The 20462-nt window shown below is 46.8% G+C and overlaps 1 protein-coding gene across 1 annotated transcript in view; it reads right to left on the bottom strand.

Annotated features, from left to right (window-relative positions):
* Nucleotides 1–18671, bottom strand: part of COLQ (collagen like tail subunit of asymmetric acetylcholinesterase) — a 56347-nt gene extending 37676 nt beyond the window's left edge. Inside the window, exon 1 of the mRNA XM_059162573.1 lies at nt 18349–18671. Within this exon, the coding sequence (XP_059018556.1) occupies nt 18349–18616 (268 nt within the window). The 5' untranslated portion in view covers nt 18617–18671. The remainder of the gene's footprint in view (nt 1–18348) is intronic.
* Nucleotides 18672–20462: the final 1791 nt, after the last annotated feature.

Raw genomic sequence — 20462 nt, 5'->3', positions numbered from 1 at the left:
AGGTTGGGAGCAAGGGGAAGGGACAGAGGCAGACGGAGAATAAGGCTCCCCATTGAGCAGGGACCCTGACATGGGACTCAATCCCAGGACCCCAGGATCATGACCTGAGCAGAAGGCAGATGCCTAAATGACTGAGACACCTAGGTGCCCATCAGTCTTCTTATCTGTAAAATGGGTAAAGCAAAACCCACCTTGGTAGTTTATTGTGAGGATGAGAGCTAAGGATTTCAGAGTTCCTGGAATAGAATAGGGGCTCTTTAATTAACATTTTCAGAGATAACTACTTTGCATTAAAAATGAAAAAGAGAAGTGGCTAACAGAGGGCTGGGGATGTCTGGAAGGAAGTGATGGGTACCAATTGGAGGAAGGATATAAGTAAAAATCAGAGAAAGCTTCCTGGAAGAAGTGAGCTGAACTCTGAAAGCAGAGAAGATTTGTTGGTACCAAGATGAAAAGAGTAAGGGAGGAGAGGGTTTAGGTTCTGTCCTAGAGCATTTCCCTCTGTTCTCAGAAACACAAAGTCTAAGACATCAGAGAAAGCATGGAGGGCATGGAGTGCTCAGTCCTAAATCCCAGACTGTTGTTGAAAAAGCAGTGGCACCACATATACCCAAATGTCCCTGTGCTGGGTCATATTCCCACAGGGCTTCATTTTTCAAATCCCATTCAAAAACCCTTGGAGATGGAAGTTTTGCCACTTTTTAGAATCAAAGGCATTTCCTTTTTACCATTCAATGTCAAACTGTTCCTAAAATGGTTTACACATGTAAACCACTCAGCTGCACTTTGATTATTGTAAAAATGAAGGAGACTGGCCTAGATGGTCCTTGAGGTCCTGTCCAGTACGCTGCTGTTCGAATCTCTATTTTGAACCTGACGACTCAGGCCCATGAATGTCTCTTTCTGTCTCTTCCATGTTGCTCTCCTCCTACAACTCTCTTTGCTGTCTCATTCTTTCTCTCTATGTCTCTGACTCCATCTCATTCTTTGTCTTTATGTCTCTGACTCTGTCTCATTCTTTGTCTCTGTCTCTCCAAGCACTAAGAGCTGAATCTCCTAGAATCAAATGCCTAGATGTATGCTTGACTACTATAAACTGGTCTGCAGCCAAGCATGCCAGCCTAGGATTTGGAATCCTGGCCTCCAACCCTAGTGAGTCTAGTAACTTGCTGTGTGACCTTAGACAATTCATTTCCCCTCTGGGCCTTGGTTCCCCCAAATATAAAATGAGAGCAATTGGCCCAGATGAGCTCTAAGCCCTTGCCAAGCAGTCTCTGAAAGGCTATGATTTCTGAGACTTAAATGGTTCTTCACAGGGCCCTGGACAGGAATGGAAGATCATTCTTTCCCCTTCTCCCCCAGTGAGCCATCCCGTGCCCTCTAGGCAGCCGGCCTGCCGAGTTCCCTCTGGTTCCTTGGCCCAGGCACCAGCTTACCCCAGCAGAATGGCCTGCAAAATCCAATTCATAAAAAAGGTTTCCGGGGCCTTCCTGCAGCTGTCAGCAGGTGTCATATTCACAGTATTTTGTCTTAATTGCAGCTCTGGTATTTATCAACCAGGCCAGAAGTCCACTTCTGGAATGCCGCCTCCCTGGGCGCTGATCCAGAAGTTCTTGTCCCCCTGCTGCCACATGCCTGTTCCCCGCTGTCTTGGACCAGAGCAGAGTCCTCTGTGTGTCTCCCCCACTGCCCTGTGTCTCTCACCCCTGCTGCACAGAGAGATCCTGAAGCCTGGATAATTCAGCATCTTCCCCAAGGACCCAGAGTCCCCTGTGTGAGGCAAAAACTCCTGAATGTTTAAAGGCACAGCCTAGGATCCCACCAGCCCCAGGGTAGCTCAAGTCTGCTGTCCCATCCCCAAACCTGGATGGGCAGAGAAGTACACTGGACGATATGGGTTCTACCTTTCCATGGACAAAGACTCTCTCCTTATCCAAACTTTGTTCTTTTTTTTTTTTTTTAAAGATTTTATTTATTTATTTAACAGAGAGAGAGAGAGGAGAGAGAGAGATCACAAGAAGGCAGAAAGGCAGGCGGGGGGGGGGGGGAAGCAGGCTCCCCACCGAGCAGAGAGCCCGATGCGGGGCTCAATTCCAGGACCCTGAGATCATGACCCGAGCTGAAGGCAGAGGCTTGACCCACTGAGCCACCCAGGCACCCCTGTTCAGGTTCTTAACAAGGCCTTGAACTAGGGTTTCTCTGTCTGTCCTTAAAGAGTTCAGTTTTAGCAAGAATCCAGCAAAGTCCACTGAGAATGAATCCCCACCCTTGATACATGATCAAGTTCCTCAATCCCCCTTACCCTTGATACCTTAGCACCCTGGCCTCCCTTCAGCAAGAATTATCTTAACTGGGTTTAGCAAGAATCCCCCTAGCCCTGATGTTTCCTCTTAGGAATTTTCTATCCACCCACGCCCTCCCCCCCAAATAGCTCCTTGGCTATAAACCCCCACTTGTTCCTACTGCATTCAGAATTGAGTCCAATGTCTTTCCCATCAAAGGGAAGAGAAGGGAGACTGGCTTTCCATCTGGGGCAACAGTCTTGAACAGAGTCTTCCGTACCATCTCAACAAGTAAACACCTCCAAGAGAGCCCTGGAACACATTCTGCTCCATTTGTCAGACACTTCCTATGTGCCAAGTCCTTGCTATGGATATAGCAATGGATGTATTGCTATGGATATAGAAATGAATATAGATAATGGATATAAAAATGAATAAGCCCAAGGTCTAGCCTCTGGAGGCCAAAGAGTTTTCAACCTATCTGCTAATGGGAACTGATCAATAGAGATTTCCTGTAACACTGTGTTAAGAAGGACTCTGAGGAAAGAGGGTTATGACTTAATAGTGTTGGCCTCCCTGAGATCAGAGGAAGGCATGGCACCTGTGCTACATACTTGTAGACCCTGGTTTAGCAAAATCCTCATCATGAAACAAGGACAACCTTGCACTTCCATGCACCACTGCTTTTAATCTTTGAAGCAGCACTATCCTCATTGGACTGTCACTTGACCCAGGCCACACAGAGCATACAGAACTGGAGTCAGAGTTCACACAGCCCTGTGAGAAGGTGCCCTCTTGTTGGCCAACTTCCCCTGTCCTTGAGGGATGGCTCTCCATGCAGATGCTTCCTGCCCCACCTGCTTCTCTCACTGCTGCCTTGGTAGAGCAGGGAAGTTTCCCTCCAACCTGGCCCTACCCTGGCTAGCAGGCTCACTCGGCTTCTAACTCCCCACCACTGACTTTACATCTAGGACCTCCTCAGAGTTGGGGCTGTGCAGAGAAGGCTCGCACTCCCCCAGATGCGGGCTCCTTCTTCCAGAGGCCAGAGCTGTCCCTGAGAGGTGGCTGTACTTCCCAGCCCCCTGGAGTGTAAAGAGCTGGGGGCACAAGACTGTGACCGTGCTTACAAATGGTTCTGCCTGAGTGCAGAGGACTCAAACCTTAGAGGACGGTGGAGGCACACATGGAAGGCACTGGCATCCCTGAATGCCAACATGGAGGTGAGCTGCCCCCAACCAGGCACACTGGACTGGCAGGTGAGCATAAAATAAATTTTGATTAGATGAAGTCACCACAATGCTGGTGCTTGTTCATTATAGCAGATAACATTACACCAACAATGGGAACTGTTCTGTGAGCATTCACTATCCTTCTTTGATTCCCATATTAACCATACAAAATAGTATTATCATCCTCATTTAAGGATGCACCTATGGTCATACACAGCCAGTAGGTAGGAGGCCAGGCCTGAATCCAGATGTCTGACACTGGAGACTTCTGGAGATTCTGTTACCAGCACAAAGTGGTGACCTCTCTCCCCAGCTTCCAGCCAGACAGAATGATCAGGGAAGCTCAGAAAAAAATGGCAGGTGTTGTCTCAGCCTGCTGGGCTTGGAGAAGTTTACCAACACCCTGTTCCATGCCTTTCTAATCAAACCTTCCCATTTGGGCCCGAGTTTCCTGGTTTATAGACTCACATGAATAGACAATCCTAGTTGCCCCCCCCATCATGGCCGCAGAAGCATCAATGGTGTGTGCTAGTGGGCTTCAGTCAAACATCAGCCTTTTCTGTTGAATAGTTTACTCTTCAAAGTGAGCAATGAATCTGCAACTCATTTTGAAATCCATCCAGAAGAAGGAGAAGAAGGAGGAAGAGGAGAAGAAACAGAAGAGGAGGAGAAGGAGGAAGGAAAGAAGAAGGAAAGACAAAGGGATATATGAGAGTAAATACAGCAAAATGATAATCATGGCAGCATCTATTTGGTGGGTGTATTTGTTTGCTAAGGCTGCCATAACAAAGTACCAGGGTGACTTAGCCAACAGAAATTTTTTTTCATAGTTCTGGAAGCTAGAAGTCCAAGATTAAGGTGTTGGGAAGTTTGGTTCCTTTGGAAGCCTCTCTCCTTGGCTGGCAGATGGCCACCTCCTTCTAACTATGTCCTCACATGGCCTTTCTTCTGTCTGAGCATCCCCGGTGTCTCTAGGTATCCAAATCTCCTCTTAAGGACACCAGTCAGATCAGATTAGGGCCCACCCTTATGGCCTCATTTAACCTTAGTCACCCCATTTAAAGGCCCAAACTCCAAATACAGTCACATTCTGAGGTCCTGGGGGTTAGGGCTTCAACATATGAATCTGGGGGGGTACATAATTCAGCCCCAAATGTGGGCATTTTGGCATTTCCTGGATAATTTTTCCCACTCATTTCAATGTTTGAAATTTTTCATAATAAAAAAGAATAAAATAAAAAATTTTAAGTAGGAGGGCGCCTGGGTGGCTCAGTGGGTTAAGCCGCTGCCTTCGGCTCAGGTCATGATCTCAGGGTCCTGGGATCGAGGCCCGCATCGGGCTCTCTGCTCAGCAAGGAGCCTGCTTCCCTCTCTCTCTCTCTGCCTGCCTCTCCATCTACTTGTGATTTCTCTCTGTCAAATAAATAAATAAAATCTTTAAAAAAAAAAAAATTTTAAGTAGGAAATGAAGAACCAGAAGATGACACCTCAAGGAGGAAGGTCTGCCCTAGTTAGATGGATGCAAGAAAATCTTCTCATATTTGGCATTATTTTATAGTAAGTCATATAGCAAAGGTGACTCCTTGGATTGTGCAAAGATTCAAGAGAAAACCCAGCCCCCTTTCCTTCCACAAGGGAATTTTTCGACCTTATCTGAAAGAAGGCATCTGCTTTTTTGAGTTCAAGTTCTAATTTGACAAAATGGCATGTGGTAAACAGAATGGAAGGAGGAGACAATGTTATTAGGAGCCAAGGGAACATCAAGAAACCTCCCCAAGACTGGCTGCGCCTCTGCTCTGAATTTGATTATAGTGTCCAGCATGAAGCAGCAAGCACTATTAAATCTTCTGCTACAGCTTGACAAGGAAGGCCAAGTTTGTAGAGTTATTCAGGAGATCTAGCCATAGGTCAGAGACAAAACTCCCCAGCTCCATTGGCCTAACGAGTGGGTTATTTCCAACATCCACTGACAACAGGGTCCAAGTGGAAAGACCCTGTGTTTCTAGCCACTATGTTCCCACACCTTCATTCTTCCATGGTGACATCCTAGCTCTGTTGACACTTGTGATTCAAAACCACCTGACTTACTTAGCCCTTTCCTAGACAACACCCCCAATCCCTGCCCCCACCGCCTTCGGTATTTGTTGTCTGAGCTTCCCCAGCAAGTGAGGAGGAGGGAAGAGGGTCGCTCAGAGCCCCCGGCTCCCCTCAGTACAAGAATTTCTACTTATTGGTCTCGCTGATCACTCAAACCCCTGGATTCCAGAAAGTGGGGGAATCTCAGGCGACCACTTTGGACTCAACTGAGCAATAGGGATTCTCAAACAAGCTGGGAAGATGAGCCTTAGGCTTTCCGCAGCACTGTAACTGTGTGACTACCATTCTGACATCTCAATTTCTATTGCCACTTTAGGTCTAAAAGACATTTCAAGACAGAAAAATCCCATCCTATGTGCTCCAGATAAGTGGTTCTGTTTTGTGTGCATAAGTGGAATTTTGTTTAATTGTTTAGAATAGGTAATACATTCGTGTGATTCAAAAATTCCGAAATGAAAGTAAAGTGAACATACATGAAAACTTTCCTGCTTCTGTACCAGTTTCAATTATTTTTTTTAAGATTATTTATTTATTTATTTGTCAGAGAGAGAGAGAGAGAGAGAGACAGATAGTACAGGCAGGGGAAGCCACAGGCAGAGGGAGAAGCAGGTTCCCTGCTGCACACGGAGTCTGATGTAGGACTCGATCCCTGATGTAGGACTCGACCCTGGGATCATGACCAGAGCCGAAGGCAGACACTTAACCAACGGAGCCACCCGGGCATCCCTGATTTCTATTGTTTATTATTGTTTAGTTTCCTGTGTATTCTTTCAGGAATATTTTATGCATAGACAGACAGATAGGTAGGTATAATATATTCCCCTTCTTCCTCAAGGGGTTACTTAATTATACAATTATACATATGCTACTCCTTCCTGGTTTCTTCACAGTATTTCTAAGAGATTATTCTCTATAACTACATAAAATGTATCTACATTCCTTTCTATGGCTGCATAATATTCCTTCATTTGGGAGACATTTTACCTGAAGCAGAAAGGGAGAACATTCTGTAAACAACCTTTACATAGCCTGAAAAATCAATGATCAACATATTCAGTAACGTGTACAGAACACCAACTATATGCTAAGCACTAACCCACAATTACCTTAAGTATTATTAATATTTTCTCCTTTTGACAGAAAAGTAAACTGAGGCTCACAGAAGTGTCCAGGTAAGTGACAGAGTCACAATTTGAATCCAGCTCAGTCATCTCCTTGCTCTGCTCTCACACAAATTCCAACTGTTTGTGTAGTCTGAGACACCACTCCTTACTCATTTTATTTGTGTTATTTTAACATCATAGACAGACTCTGGGCTCCTAGAGTTAGTCTTATGAATCTTCTTCTTCACTATAACAGTCCGGTACATAGTAGGAGGTGCAGTAAATATTGGCCCTTCTGTTTATGGGAAGTATATAAAAAATTGCATATCTCAAGTAATTGTCATAATTAATTTAGAGATGGAGGCAGATTTAAACATACTACTATTATTAATACAGAGAATCTGAATAAATTCAAGTAGATTTTATTGCCCCATTTGGAAAAATAAAACTGAACAAAAGCAAAGTGGTGGTGGGTGGGTATTTGGTCAGAAAATTGAACATCTTGGGACACCTGGGTGAGTCAGTCAGTTAAGCATCTACCTTAGGCTTAGGTCATAATCCCAGTGTCCTGGGATGGAGTCCCTTTTTGGGCTCTCTGCTCAGCAGGGAGTCTGCTTCTCCCTCTCCCTCTGCCCCAGCTCGTGCGCATGCTTTCTCTCTCTCTCTCTCTCTCTCTGTGTCAAATAAGTAAATAAAATCTTTTTTAAAAAAGGAAGGAAGGAAGGAAGGAAGGAAGGAAGAAAATAGAGCATCTTGTCAAATCAGCCACCATTTGCTGGCCTTCTATTTGAAAATTTCATCCTTACTAACTTTCTTCTCACTTGGCATCCCCCGTCCATTCTGAAAGGGGCAAGACTGTCACTCCACATAAGGCAGATGCCACAAAGACGGAGGGCCCCTTCTGACAGGGATGAATTGGATACAGGAAGTGGCTTGTCTTACCAGCTAGGTTCCGCACAGGATTGCACAATTTCCAGAGGGTGGACACTCTCAGGATTGCGGTGACCTGCAGGGGTTCCCAGGAAGCTCACCTCCATCTCTCCGCCTGTTGCGGACTCTGCCCATCAGTAGGCCTCTCCCCTAATAAGTCAGTATGCTGAGATACTGTCCTCAAGTGTGAGCCTGTGTCCCCCATGTCTAGAAGGTCTAGTGTCACCCCTTGAGGCATGGACAGTGCCTGAGTACATACTTCACCAGCTTAGAGCCTGGCCCTCCCATGCTTTCTCCTTTGATTCTCCAACAGCCCCTCAACTTACCTTCCAGTGCGTCCCTGTTTACAGGTGAGAAAAACTGGGTCTGACATTCAAGGTCTCCTGGAGCAGGGCTTCTGAGCCCAGACTTCCAATTCCAAAGCCATGCTATGCACTGAGATGTCCCCTCCTCATCCTCTGGCTTTAGATGGGAACTGAGAATTCTGAAACAGACTCTTCAGCTCCATAAGCAATTCTCTCTAGCCTCAATAAAAGCAGATGGGATTATAATAGAAATAAGGCCTCCCAGGAGGAGGCAAGCAGCCTGGATTCCAACCCTCTTACCACCATTTGGAATAATGGTGGCAACCAGTAACTGAGCTTAGCCATGTTCCAGGTGCAAAGCTCTATACTTATTAGCTCATTTAGTCCTCACTGCCAGCTAATAAGGCAGGTACTCTCATTATCCCCATTTTACAGAGGTGGAAACAGAGGAGTTGAGATATCAAACCAACACCATTCAGCTAATGGGTCACGAAGATGTCACTCAAGGCCACAGCTGTCTGAGAGCGAACCACATACCCTTAATGTCCACACCATGGATTCTCAGGGGCCACGGCTCCCCAGAGTAACCGTGCCAAAATCCCTTCACTGTGTAGGTAATTCCATAAATTAGCAAGCAGCTCAGTAGCCACAAAGTCAGAGAACGTCTCCAGCATTGAAATCTGGTCTACCTCTTCTTTTTATAGAGGAGGAAGTGGAGTCTCACAGACAGCAGACAGCTTGTCCAACCCTACACATGTGTCCTAGGAATTAGTGGCAGGTCCAGAGAAATAACCTGCTTCTTGAATTCTACCTCCGGGCCTCAGCCCTGCGCTGCAAGTTCTCTCTAAGAACACCAGTAAACAGGCAAGTTACCGAAGCCACCGACTAAATGTGCCTGTACCACCTTCTGGTTAGACCCAAACAAGAGAATCTTAGAAGCAGTCACCAAATGGTGCGCTCCTTCAGGGCTTCCCAGCCGAGAAAGTGTAGGCCAGAGCAGCTGAATCTGGTAGTTTTTCTGAAGAAAATTTAAAAACCCCACTTATCCTCACATACTCTGGGGAATATCCCAGGACCCAAACTGTCCAGACAGTCACCTCAGCCTTCCGCTCCTCACTTTCTGTGGGCAGACATGGAGCGTGAAAGAGAGGGCCGCCCAAAAGGACACCGCTCTCTCTGGGTCCTCGTGCTCCCTGGACACAGAGGATACTCCTCTTTTCCTCTGTTCACTTTCCTTACCATGACCTTGCTGATGTACCCGGAGGGGGAAAGGGCCATTATTCTTGCTCGGAGCCCCCCAAATCCCGAACACTAATCTCAATGGGTCAGAATTTGGTTTCTGAATGACTACAGGGAATTGGGAAGCCTTTTGGGAGCTAGTCCGTGAGGTCCACCCCAGTATGGGTGACCTCAGAAACTAAACCAGTTCTGTTTGGGTACAAAAAGGCAGCCCAGTTTTAACTGTCAACAGTGATCCACCCCACAGAAACTTCCTACTGGGGACAAGTTGAAACATTTGAACAAACCCCCAGTCACAGTAAAGTAAGAAAGCCCCAGGCGGATGGGCAGGTCTCTATAGGTCGGATGGCCATCCTCACCGCATCCCCCACCCTCCTGGGTCCCTGAGAAACCTCATGCTAGGCCTGAGACCTCTGGAAGGTCCCTCCTGGAGCATGTGTCCCCAGAGTGAACTAGTAGTTGTAACAGGAAAGCTCCTGGGGTTTTCTCCAGACTTCTCAGAAAGATACCAAAAAAGGCCAGGTGATCAGCAGAGTGGGATGGTTGGGGAAAGGAGCAGGGAGGCCTGGGAGAGAAGGAGACTGTCCAACTCACATTCATGTGTCCTGCTTTGCTTTCCTCTCCTTTTTCAGCCCCCAGCTGGTTTAGAGTGCAAAGCCCTCAGCAGCCCTGAGGCCTCTCCTTCAGCTGTTGCCAGCTCCCAACACACGCCTCGTGCTTGTGCTTATGTTGGTTGCTGTGGAAACATAAGTGTGGGCTTGAATGGAGCTAAATGCTCCTGGGCTGGGAGATGGACTAGGGCCAGGTGTATTTTTAAAGCCATCTGGGGAAGCCGGTCACCACGAGAAGAGCCTTCTTCTCTGGTCAGCGTGTTCCTGCTTTAGGGACTGGTTCACAAATGCAAAACAGAAAATACCCTTGCCCCTCTTTTTGCCTTAACTCACTGGAGAGTTTAAGCAATAAGTTACTGTGTGAGTTGTGTTTAAACTTTTGCCTTTAACGCAAATGTATCTTAGGGGAAATCATGACCTGTAGGCATGTGCACAGATACTGTGAGGTTCTGGAAATAATGACACCTTACATATGAGGCACTATTTTAAGCACCTTACATTTGTCATTAACCCACTTCATCTCCACAGCTCCTCTCTGAGTTAAACCCTGCTTTCACCCCATTTTATCTATGAGGAAACTGAGGCACAGAAAGGGCCATTTGCTTGCTCAACACCACAAAGCTAAAGAAAACACAAGGTTTGAACCCTGGCAGCATGACACCACAGGCCCTACTGCTAACCACCAGAATATTCTAACTCTACAGTGGTTTGGGGATCAGTAAGTTCTGATTTGGAATTTTGACCTTGACACGGTGTGACCTCAGCCAAGTGACCACACCTCCCTGAATGTTAGCTGCTGCTTTAGTAAAATGGGGGTACTACTGGTTTGTGAAATTGCTGTGAAGATTAGAAGTCATATATGTAAAGAGCCTACCAAAGGGAAGGTGCTCAGTGCAAGAGAGCCGTATTAGTACAGCTCTCTTAAGGGAGCAATGGTGGACACAGTTGCTTCCCTGCCAGATCCCCTAGCATCCATCAGGCCTTATGGGCTTCTGGCTTGTATCACATATACCTGTGACTATGCCAGAAGGCTTTACCAGCCATGCAAGTTGCTTGGGGCAAGCATGTCCCTAGGAGTTGGTGGGTAAATATCCCAGTTCTCTGTCTCCCTGTCTCAGGAGAACTGAACCCCAGAGACCCAGAGCACCAATCTGCTCCTGATCTCCCTTCATGCTGACTACCTTCCCTTCCCTGTCTCACCTCCCCATGCCCTACTGGGATCACTGCCTAGATACCCAAATCCTTGTTTCAGGGTCTGCTTTCGGGAGGGATCCAAATAAAGACATTGTAGATGCCTGCGTCTTTGATTCTGATGTCACTTAATGAATACTCATAGGACACTTTATCTGGCGATAGGTAACTATGGGAGACTGAATAAGCCCCCAGAGAGGTCCAGACTGATCCCTAGAACTTATACATGTTACTTTCTATGGCAAAAGGAACTCTGCAGATGTGATTAAATTAAGAAGTTTACGATGGGGTGATCAACTCAGTGGGTCTTAAATGTGATCACAAGTGGTCCTTTAAGAGAGAGGCACAAGGGGGTGTCTGGGTGGCTCAGTTGGGTAAGCATCCTACTCTTAATTTATGGCTCAGGTCATGATCTCAGGGTCGTGATCTCAGGGTTGTGAGATCAAGCCCTGCATCCGGCTCTGCGCTTGGCATGGAGCCTGCTTAAGATTCTGTCTTTCTCCCCTCCCTCTGGCCTTCCCTCTGCTCACACACACACACTCTCTCTCTGTCTCTTACTCTCTAAATGAATAAATAAAATCTTTAAAAAACAGAGAGAGAGAGGCAGAAGAAGATTTGACATAGAAGAAGGCAATATGACCACTGAAGTTAAGATACCATTTTACTGGTTTGGGAAGATGGAGAAAGGGGCCAGGAACCAAAGATTACAACGACCGTAGCTTAAAACTAGAAAAGATAAGACATTTTACCAGAGAGCCTACGGAGGAAGCACAGCCTTGCCAGCACCTTGAGTTCTGCCAGGTGAAATTATTTCAAATTCTGACCTCCAGAATAAATGTAAGAGAATAAATGTTTAAGGCACTATCTTTGGGGTGATTCATTCCATTGGCCACAGAAAACTAATATAGTAGATCCAAGACAAACTTGGGCAGTGATTCTCAAAGTGTTGTCCCTAGGCCTATAGCATCAGCAGTGCCTGGGATCTTATTAGAAATGCAAACTCTTGGGCCTGACCCAGAGCTACTGACTCCGAAATTCCAGAGGTGGGTCCAGCGGCCTGGGTTTTACTGAGCCCTCCAGGTGATGCCTACTGGCTACAGTTCAGTGGTTAACGATGGCTAGCCATTGGACCACCTGGAGAGCTTTAAACAGTATCAATGCCTGAGCACGTGTCCCAGAGAGTGATTTAATTGGCTTGTTCAGCCTGGTCACTGGGTTTCTATCAAACATCCCAAATGATTCTTAGGTCTAGCCAGGGCTGAGGACCAGCGCTATAGTTTGAGAACCCCTGATCTGGAACATCGACTTTCAAATTGAACTCCGCAGAGCTTGGGAATTCTGGAAAAATAACCTGAGACTTCTAAAGAAGGAGGAGGCAGAGTCCAAGCCAGAAGGGGTTCTGGTCCCAAAGGCCAAAAAGTCATATGCCCTGAGGGGGTTAGACAGGTAAATGTAATAAGGAAAGCCAACCAGGCGTAAGACAAGGGGGTGCAGCGGGGATCTGAGGATCTGGGGCTGAGCAGCCAGCCAGCGCTGCATTCCAAACAATCCCTGTCATATCAGAATATGGTTGGTGGTTCAGGACTGCCAGGTCATTGGATTTCTCAAGGGGTTGTTGTTGTTGTTGTTGTTGTTGTTTTTTATTAAGAGACATCTGAAACTTTTTTTTTTTTATGTTAAATCACTCCATTTTAAATGTTAGCAAACAAGGCAATGAAAAAATTCCTCTTTTTCAAAGCACGACAACATCTAAGACATGAAGTGTGAACATGGCTGAACACGGAACTTGGCTTTGGCCCTTGGGTTGTCTCTGAGCTCCAACTGTGCCATGGGTGTCTTACATCCCCCTCTGGGACCCAGCGGGCCAGCCTGGCCAAGTTCTTTTCAGGGTGATCACAGAGCTCCATGGGGGACAATAGGCTTGTTTGCTCACTGCTGCATCCCAGATCCTGTTACACAGTGAGCACTTAGTGTTTGTTGAATGAATACTTCTAGCCATTCTGTGAGACAGACTTTGACACCCATTGACAGATGAGGAAATTGAAGCTCACTGCAGTGAAGTGACCTCCCGGCAATCACTAGCTCATGACCAGCTCTATCAGCATTCAAACCCAGGGCCCCGCCCAGTAAGGACTACTGTGAAGAGCCAATACAAATGCAGCTGTGAAATTGGTTTGCAAAACGAGAGGTTGGGGGCTAATTTAAACCAATGAAAGAGTAACACGAGTCGGTGCTTAAAATGTGCACTACATTTCAAGAAGATGGGACGCCAGCTTATCTGGTGACTCACTGAAGCTGGAGGGGCTTTCTAGTCATTCCGGAGCTACGTTGTTTTTGTGTATTGTGAATCTGGGGAAAGCAGGCATGAGTGTGGCAGGTGGTGATGTAGAGGCCCGGCCCAGAATACCAGAAAGGATGGCCTCCCATCTCACACCCAGCTCTCTATGTGAGCTGCAGCTGAACCCATGGCTTTATTCAGACGCTTGGGAGGAGGCGAAAGCAGGACACTGGCATCCACGGAGAGTCCTCTAATTTAAGAGCCCTCTCTGATTGAATTATGCAGAGGAAATAGGAAAAGCTAAATCAGAGGAGATGGCTGGAAGTGCATTATGGAACATTAAACAGTGGCTGATCAGCATCAGACACAAATAAATGGCCATAATCTACTGTCCAGAACATGAATGGTTCCCAAGTGGTGACCTGGCTGGCTTCCAGGCAGGGGAGTGCAGAACTGGACATCAGGTCTTTTCAGCTACAAAACCCCTGCTCTGGGTCATATCCCAGCAGCCAACAGAAGATTCTGGTGTCCAGACAGTATTCACATCTCTCCACATGATCTCACTCTATCAGACTACATTTGGGTCTTCTCAGCATCTGGTCTGTTTGGGTCTGTAGACTCAAACATCATCCTGGGAGCTCCTGCCTAGCTGGGAAACCCTGTATTAGAAAAGGAAAGCCACGTGTCTCTGTGGTGGGCCTAGAGTAGGTTGGCTCAGAGTGTCCGCAGAGAATGTCCGTGTAGTGGTATTCCCCTGGTTCCAGGAGGTCTCCCTGAAAATACCTTGGTTGAAGCTTTTATTAGAACATCCTTTAGTTTAAGTCCCCCATTAAAATGCAAATACCTTCAAAAGAGGGATAAAGTTGTACCCTGGCTGGTCCTACACACTTTAGTATAGGGTAATCTTCAACCATTTGCTAAGAGCTTTGGGTGTTGAAATGCTGAGGAGAAGGTTGTAGGGAATAGAGAATAAAGAATCTAGAGGAGAGTTTCTGAAGGATAGGAAGATCGTCTGTAGGACATGAAAAGCTAGTATCACTATTTGTCCATGGATATTGGTTTACCTTAGTAAAAGCCCTGGGCTTAAAGTCCGAGGGTGGGCTTCCAGTCTCCAGCTCTCCTCATCTTATGTTAGCTCTGTGATCTTGAGTAAGTCACTTAACCTCTCTGAGCCTTCACGTCCTCAGCTGAAAAGTGGAAGTCATGCCACACCCATCCCAGAAGTGCTGTGAGAATTACATAAATCGAAGTGTGTGGAAGGTCTGCCCTTCTATAAATATTGTCCTTGGGTCTGTGCCACCACATTCTAGAAATTGTACAACTACTGAGCTACAACTGTGAATGGATCTTGGAGCTGAGTCAATCCACAGACCCATAGTGAGCCCAGCCAGGGCCTGCCAAACCCAGGCTAGATCAGCTGACCTTAGTTGGCCCACAAACACATGAACTTCAATGATAAATGATTGTTGATTAAGCCACTGAGTGTTAGGATGGTTCATTACTCAGCAATAGTTAAAACAGTGTACCAAACTACAGCTCCAGACATTTTAAACATTAGGCCCATATTCAATTGGAATCATTCTAAAATATATCTGACCCTTATCTGCCTTCTTAAGCAAAATTAAGTGCACACAACTCAGTCTTCACTGGGTCATTCATACTCACAGAGTGAAAAACAATTACTGTGCTGTAAATCAGTGCTGTTACCTACAGAACATGGGCTCTAGAAATAATTCCAAAATAATTCCAGTCTACTATTCTTTTTGATCTCAGAACTAGTCCCTGCTCATTGGTCATTTCTCTTATAATCAGCTTTGTCAGCTGTCTTTTTTTGTTGTTGTCCTGGTGTCCATTATAAGCAGGAACTCACCCTCCCTAGTCTAATGCCCCAAACCCAATTTGCCAACCTTCTAGAAACCTGCTGTGCAAGTCTGCTAGAATGCTGTCTAAAGCAACAGTTAGTAGATTTGGAGTAGGGGCCTGAGCTAGTTTCCTGTGTATCAAATGCATGTGCTTTAGTCCTAGGAATTCTATGATCACTTTTGGCCTCTTTGAGGCTTTTTGCTCCCTTCTGTGGTTCTCCTGTGGGACCCGGCAGTGGAGGTTGCCAGGTAATGAACCTCTGATCTAGACAGCTGGTGCTGTGTCTGGAGTTGTGAGAATCCAGTCCTTCCTGAAGAGAGTGAAGGACGGGCTCAGCTATGAAGGAAAGTACTGCCCTTCAAGCGTGTAAGAGCTCTTCCGCCATCATGGCCTTCCTGAGCCTGTTAGCACAGGCTGCCTGTGTTTTAGCAGCGGATGCCCACTGATTCCCCAGAGCAGAGGCAGGATCCGACTTGTCTCTGTGTCCTCTGTAGCCCTTAGAACAGTTCCTGGCACACAGTAGACACGCACAAGGGTACGGCGGGCCGCCCTGGTTTCTTTGAGCACTGGGCTTGCCTTCTTCAGCAGAGTAAGGATTTACAAGCTTCTGAATACAGAACATTTCACGTCACATTATTGGAAAATATTTTTGAAGGATTCAAGTTGTCCTGTGTCACAGAACAGCTGCCATTTGGGGTCCTAAGTTTATTTCTGAACCATGCTATAAAGAAGCCGTGGCACCTAAGTGTGGGAACAAAGCCAAGAAACTCTACAGGTGAAAGCAGGTATTTTTTTGCTCCGTTGAGCTGCTACCTTAGTGATTCCCCCTAAGTCTATCCCCATTGTTTTACCAAATGTCTAAAGACCACATCCTCAAGCAGAAGGTCTGGATTTAGAAGTTCCTCAGGAGGTGCCGGTGGCTGTGTGGGCCAGCAATTCCACATTCCCACCGCTCCCCCTCACTCTGCACCCCAGAAGCTGACCCCACAGACTGCATCCAGAGGCTCCCCTGCCCTCCAGCTCTGGGCTGGGTTTGGCCAATGAAAGGCAATGCCGAGAGGTAGATGGACTGACGGAGAGAGTTTGGGGTATTTCTTCTCTCCTTTCTCCCTTCTTTGTGTCCCTCTGTGGTCATAGCTCTACCTCAGGTGGCCCCTCCTCTAAGGTTCCACATCTTCTTGGTATCAGTTTCCCCATTTCTCCCTCTTACCTTTTCAAGCACAAGGGTGGTAAAGACTCACTAAGGTTGCTAATTTCTCGACTTTCCTTGTCAGTGCCCTTAACCCCACTCACACTCTGCAAGGGGTCCCTTCATTTAAGTCTTTTCATCTGAAGTACCTCTTTTTCCTGCTGTTATCCTGACTGCTACAATCTATAAAGTCCTACTTAAGAAATGTCTAAGCTGCACCGGGGGTCTCTCTAGGGCAAGGAGTTCAGAAAAAAATTAGAGGTTCTTTTCTCTCTAGCTTTCAGAACTTAGTAGCCATTTGGCTCTATCTAAATTACGTGATACAAAATGAAGGCAAGCCTCAGTCTACAGATGAGAAAAGTTACTATTCCTTCATTCACTCATTCATTCATCAAACATTTCCAGAGCACCTACCGTGTGCCAGGCACCATTCAGACCCAGGGAAAACAGGGATGATGTACAGGACAGTCCCTGCCCGCACAGCGCTACAGTCCAACACTGTCTCCCAGAAGCCAGGGCCCACCAGAGGCAGAGCTAGAACCAGAACATGGAGTACTGAGCCTTTAGCACATTCTCAAAGGACTCTGTAGCCCAAATGAGGTTAAAAGTCCACTGAATTAGACCAAATTAACTACCAGCTTCCCCATCAAGTAGAAGAAAAATGACCCACAAGCTTCCAGAGGAAGTGTGGTTCTCTCAAGTGAAATTTGTGAGGGCATACTGTCACACACCCATGGTGACACAACCATTCACCTTTTCTGCCTACTCCTCACTCCCCAGATCCCGCCACCACCACCCCGCCGCAGCCCTCTCCTTTAGCTCCTCACACCCTCATAATCAGCCCCGTGCTCTTCTCTGAGTCACTCACTCAGGGCCCACAGATGCTGGTGGCCCTGGGAGCATAACCTGTTACTGAACTGTACTGAGGAACAGAGAGAAACTGGGGACTGGATTCAGAGATAACCTCTCTGAAAACCTGCGTTTTCAGCAAAGGCCATGAGAGTGAAATTTCTGCCTCCATGAAAGTATGTATGAGACTCAAGTTAGAGGGCATGACTGAAACTGCTTTTGCTGGGGGCCGGGGGAAGCCAGGGGTGGCGGAGGTGAATGGAGGGGGCTATGCAGGGACAGGCAGCAAGCTTGCCTCCCTCAAGCTCTCCAGAAATATTTGAGTTTCCTCAGAAAGGTTTAAATAGGCCCTGCCAGGAACACAATACTTCCCCTGCTCTGGGTCAGACGGGACAAGGGCAACCTGGTGCCCAACACCCTCTGAGAAGTTTGGCAGGCTGGCATAAAAAGCCCCCTGCCCCAAATCACCCCACCCTACTATACCAGACAGATACAGACTACTCCAGGCCAAGCTGTCACTCTGGAACCCTCCTCCACCTCTCCCTAGAAAGCTCCCATCTCCCAGGACCTCCAGCTGCCTTATTTGGATAGAAGGCTCTGGGTGGGAAGAAAGCACAACAGGAAAGCAGGAAGGGCTGGAGAGTCAGTGATTCTTGCTAGATCCCTCCCAAGGACCCCTGGCCCACAGAAAAATCACTGGACTCCCGCTTCCTCTGGTGGGCTGGTCCTGGAGGTACACACTGCCCGAGCTCGGAAGAGGGGTTTTTGCTCCACAACGCGCCCCTTCTGTCAAGCCCCCTTTGGAAGGGGTCAGGGATGTATTCATAGAAACGTCTGAGACTCCTTTCTTTCACTTGTACTCCTCTGTGCCTCTTTTAAGCTCACTCCAATTCCCAGTCAAAATGAAATCACGCAGCAAATAGGGAGAAATGGGAGAGGCAGAAGTCATTTTTAAAAGGGTCTCTGGCTTTGAGCAGCTGGGTGGGGGCTGTTGGGAACAAGGATAGAGGGAGCTGTGGAGACCGCTGGGGTGACAGGAAGTTGCAGGGGCGGCTGTGTCCCTCCAGCCTCCCTCCTCCGAGAGCAGAATGGGGAAGATATCAGGACACATTGCCAAACGCCCTTCCTTCCTCCCCCTGCCCCTGACAGACGGAAGAGAGGAAAGTCGTGGTCATCATTTACCTGCTGAAATGGGGAGGACGCTGTTGATGAAAGCGGGCTGAGACATGATACAGCGGAAGGAAAGCTGAAGATAAATTCCCAAAGTCACTGGATTCAGGACAACCATGCTGGCTGGGGTCTGGCAAGTGTCAAGTTCTCCAGGCAAGGCTGCTGCGAAGCCTCGCTTATCTCTGCCTTTGTCTTGCTGCTTTTTGCGCCTCTCTCTCTCTCTCTCTCTCCCCCCCGCCTCCCCCTCTCCCTCTCTCCTGTCTCTCTCTCCTTTCTCCATGCCTTTACCAAGAAAGAATGCCAACCATTTCCCATTAAACCTTCTCCGTACTCCACAGGGTTATATTTATCTCAAGCACTGGATCAAATGCCCACATTAAAATTAATATGTCAGAATTTTCTCTTTTGGACACTGAGGTAAGTGGCTACTGAGGAGCTGATGAAAAGGCAACCAAGCCTCAAATGTTTGTTAGAAGCAGACCTCAAAGGGCAGACGGATTTTCTCCTTATCCACCAGCAGCTACCTGCTTGGAACTGAGATGTCCTACAGCATCACAGAATCAGCTCTCCTGATTCAGACTGAATTTCCACAGAGACCAATCCCTCTGCTGTCGGCCTGTGACTTTTTTACCCACTGGGCGACAAACATAAAGTGGACCTTGGATTATTTTTTCTTTAAACATCCAGTAAAAATGGGGGAGGCATATTTTCCAAAATACTCCTTTTCTCTAAGAAAAAATGTTTATTCTCTCTCCAGAAGCAGCAAACTTTTATCTCATCCAAAGAAAAATAAGTGAAAAGACAGAAAGTGAATGATTATCAAACTATATTTGGAGAAATGGCATCAATGACTTGATCTGTGGCTAGATAAAATTCGAATAAAAACTACTGCATCCTTAAATGAATACCTCTTATGAGCTTATAAACCCTGTTATAGAAACCCTTAGATTTTTATTTATTTTTATTTTTTAAAAGGTTTTATTTATTTATTTGTCAGAGAGAGAGCAAGCACATGCACAAACAGGCAGAGGTGGAGAAAGAAGCAGGCTCCCTGCCAAGCAAGGAGCCCGATGTGGGACTCGATCCCAGGACCCTGGAATCATGACCTGAAGGCAGTGGCCTAACCAACTGAGCCACTCAGGCGTCCCAACCCCTAGGTTTTTAAAATGATGAAAATAATAATCTACAGAGTTGTCCATTTTAGTCTAATTTACATAATGTCCTCCTAGTGCCTCATGGGAGTTCACTGAGAAATGGTTTGGTAGTTACTGGACTCTGGGCTGGGCCTCCCAGGGGAAAAGCACTGATCCTCAGGCAGAATGTAAGGCGACTCTCCCTAGACCTTTCTTGCACCAGTCGCATCTGACTCCCAGCACCACTGTAATAGCAGACAAAACATTTGGCATCTCTGAGCCTCAGTTTTCTTATCATGAAAGGGAGGCCATGTTCCCTTTAAGGGTTTGTTGGGAGGGTTAAATGAGGTAACATGGGATGAATCATACATGAGTTAAAATCTGTGTGCAGAGACAGTGAAAATGAAATCCAGGGAGCTGTGGATTGGGCGCAGGGATGGCCACTGAAACTCTCCCATCACTGTATGTGCCTACATTCTTCCCAGCAAGAGGTGGCATCCACTCACCTTCCCACTGAATTGGGCTGGCCTTGGGGTTGGCTTTGACACGTACAGTGTTGCAGAAGGGAGACTGTACCATTTCTAGGCTGAGGCCTTACTAAGCCTGGCAGCTTCTACCTTTGTCTTTTCTTAGAAACTGCCACACAAGAAGTCATGATGGTCAGATGGGCCACAGGGACGGGGAAGCATCCAACGCCTGGTGCCTGGCCACCTCAGATGAGGCACTGACCATACAAGCAAGGACAGCTGGAATCAGCCAGTCCCGTGCAGGTCTCCAGATGATGAAGGCAGTCATGGGAGTCATCCCTGGTGAGACCAGCTGAAGAACTGCCGAGGCAGATTACAGATTCATGACTATATAAAATGGCTGTTGTTTTAAGCCACTCAGTTTTAGGACGATTTGTTATGTAGCAAGAGCTAACTGACAAAGGGTTTATAAGAAAGTTTTTCGAAAGCATGAAAAATAAACTTGGATTACATTAAAAATTAACAG

This window comes from Mustela lutreola, chromosome 2 (genome assembly GCF_030435805.1).
Source record: "Mustela lutreola isolate mMusLut2 chromosome 2, mMusLut2.pri, whole genome shotgun sequence".
Taxonomy (NCBI): domain Eukaryota; kingdom Metazoa; phylum Chordata; class Mammalia; order Carnivora; family Mustelidae; genus Mustela; species Mustela lutreola.
This window is presented reverse-complemented; position numbering and strand designations above follow the sequence as displayed.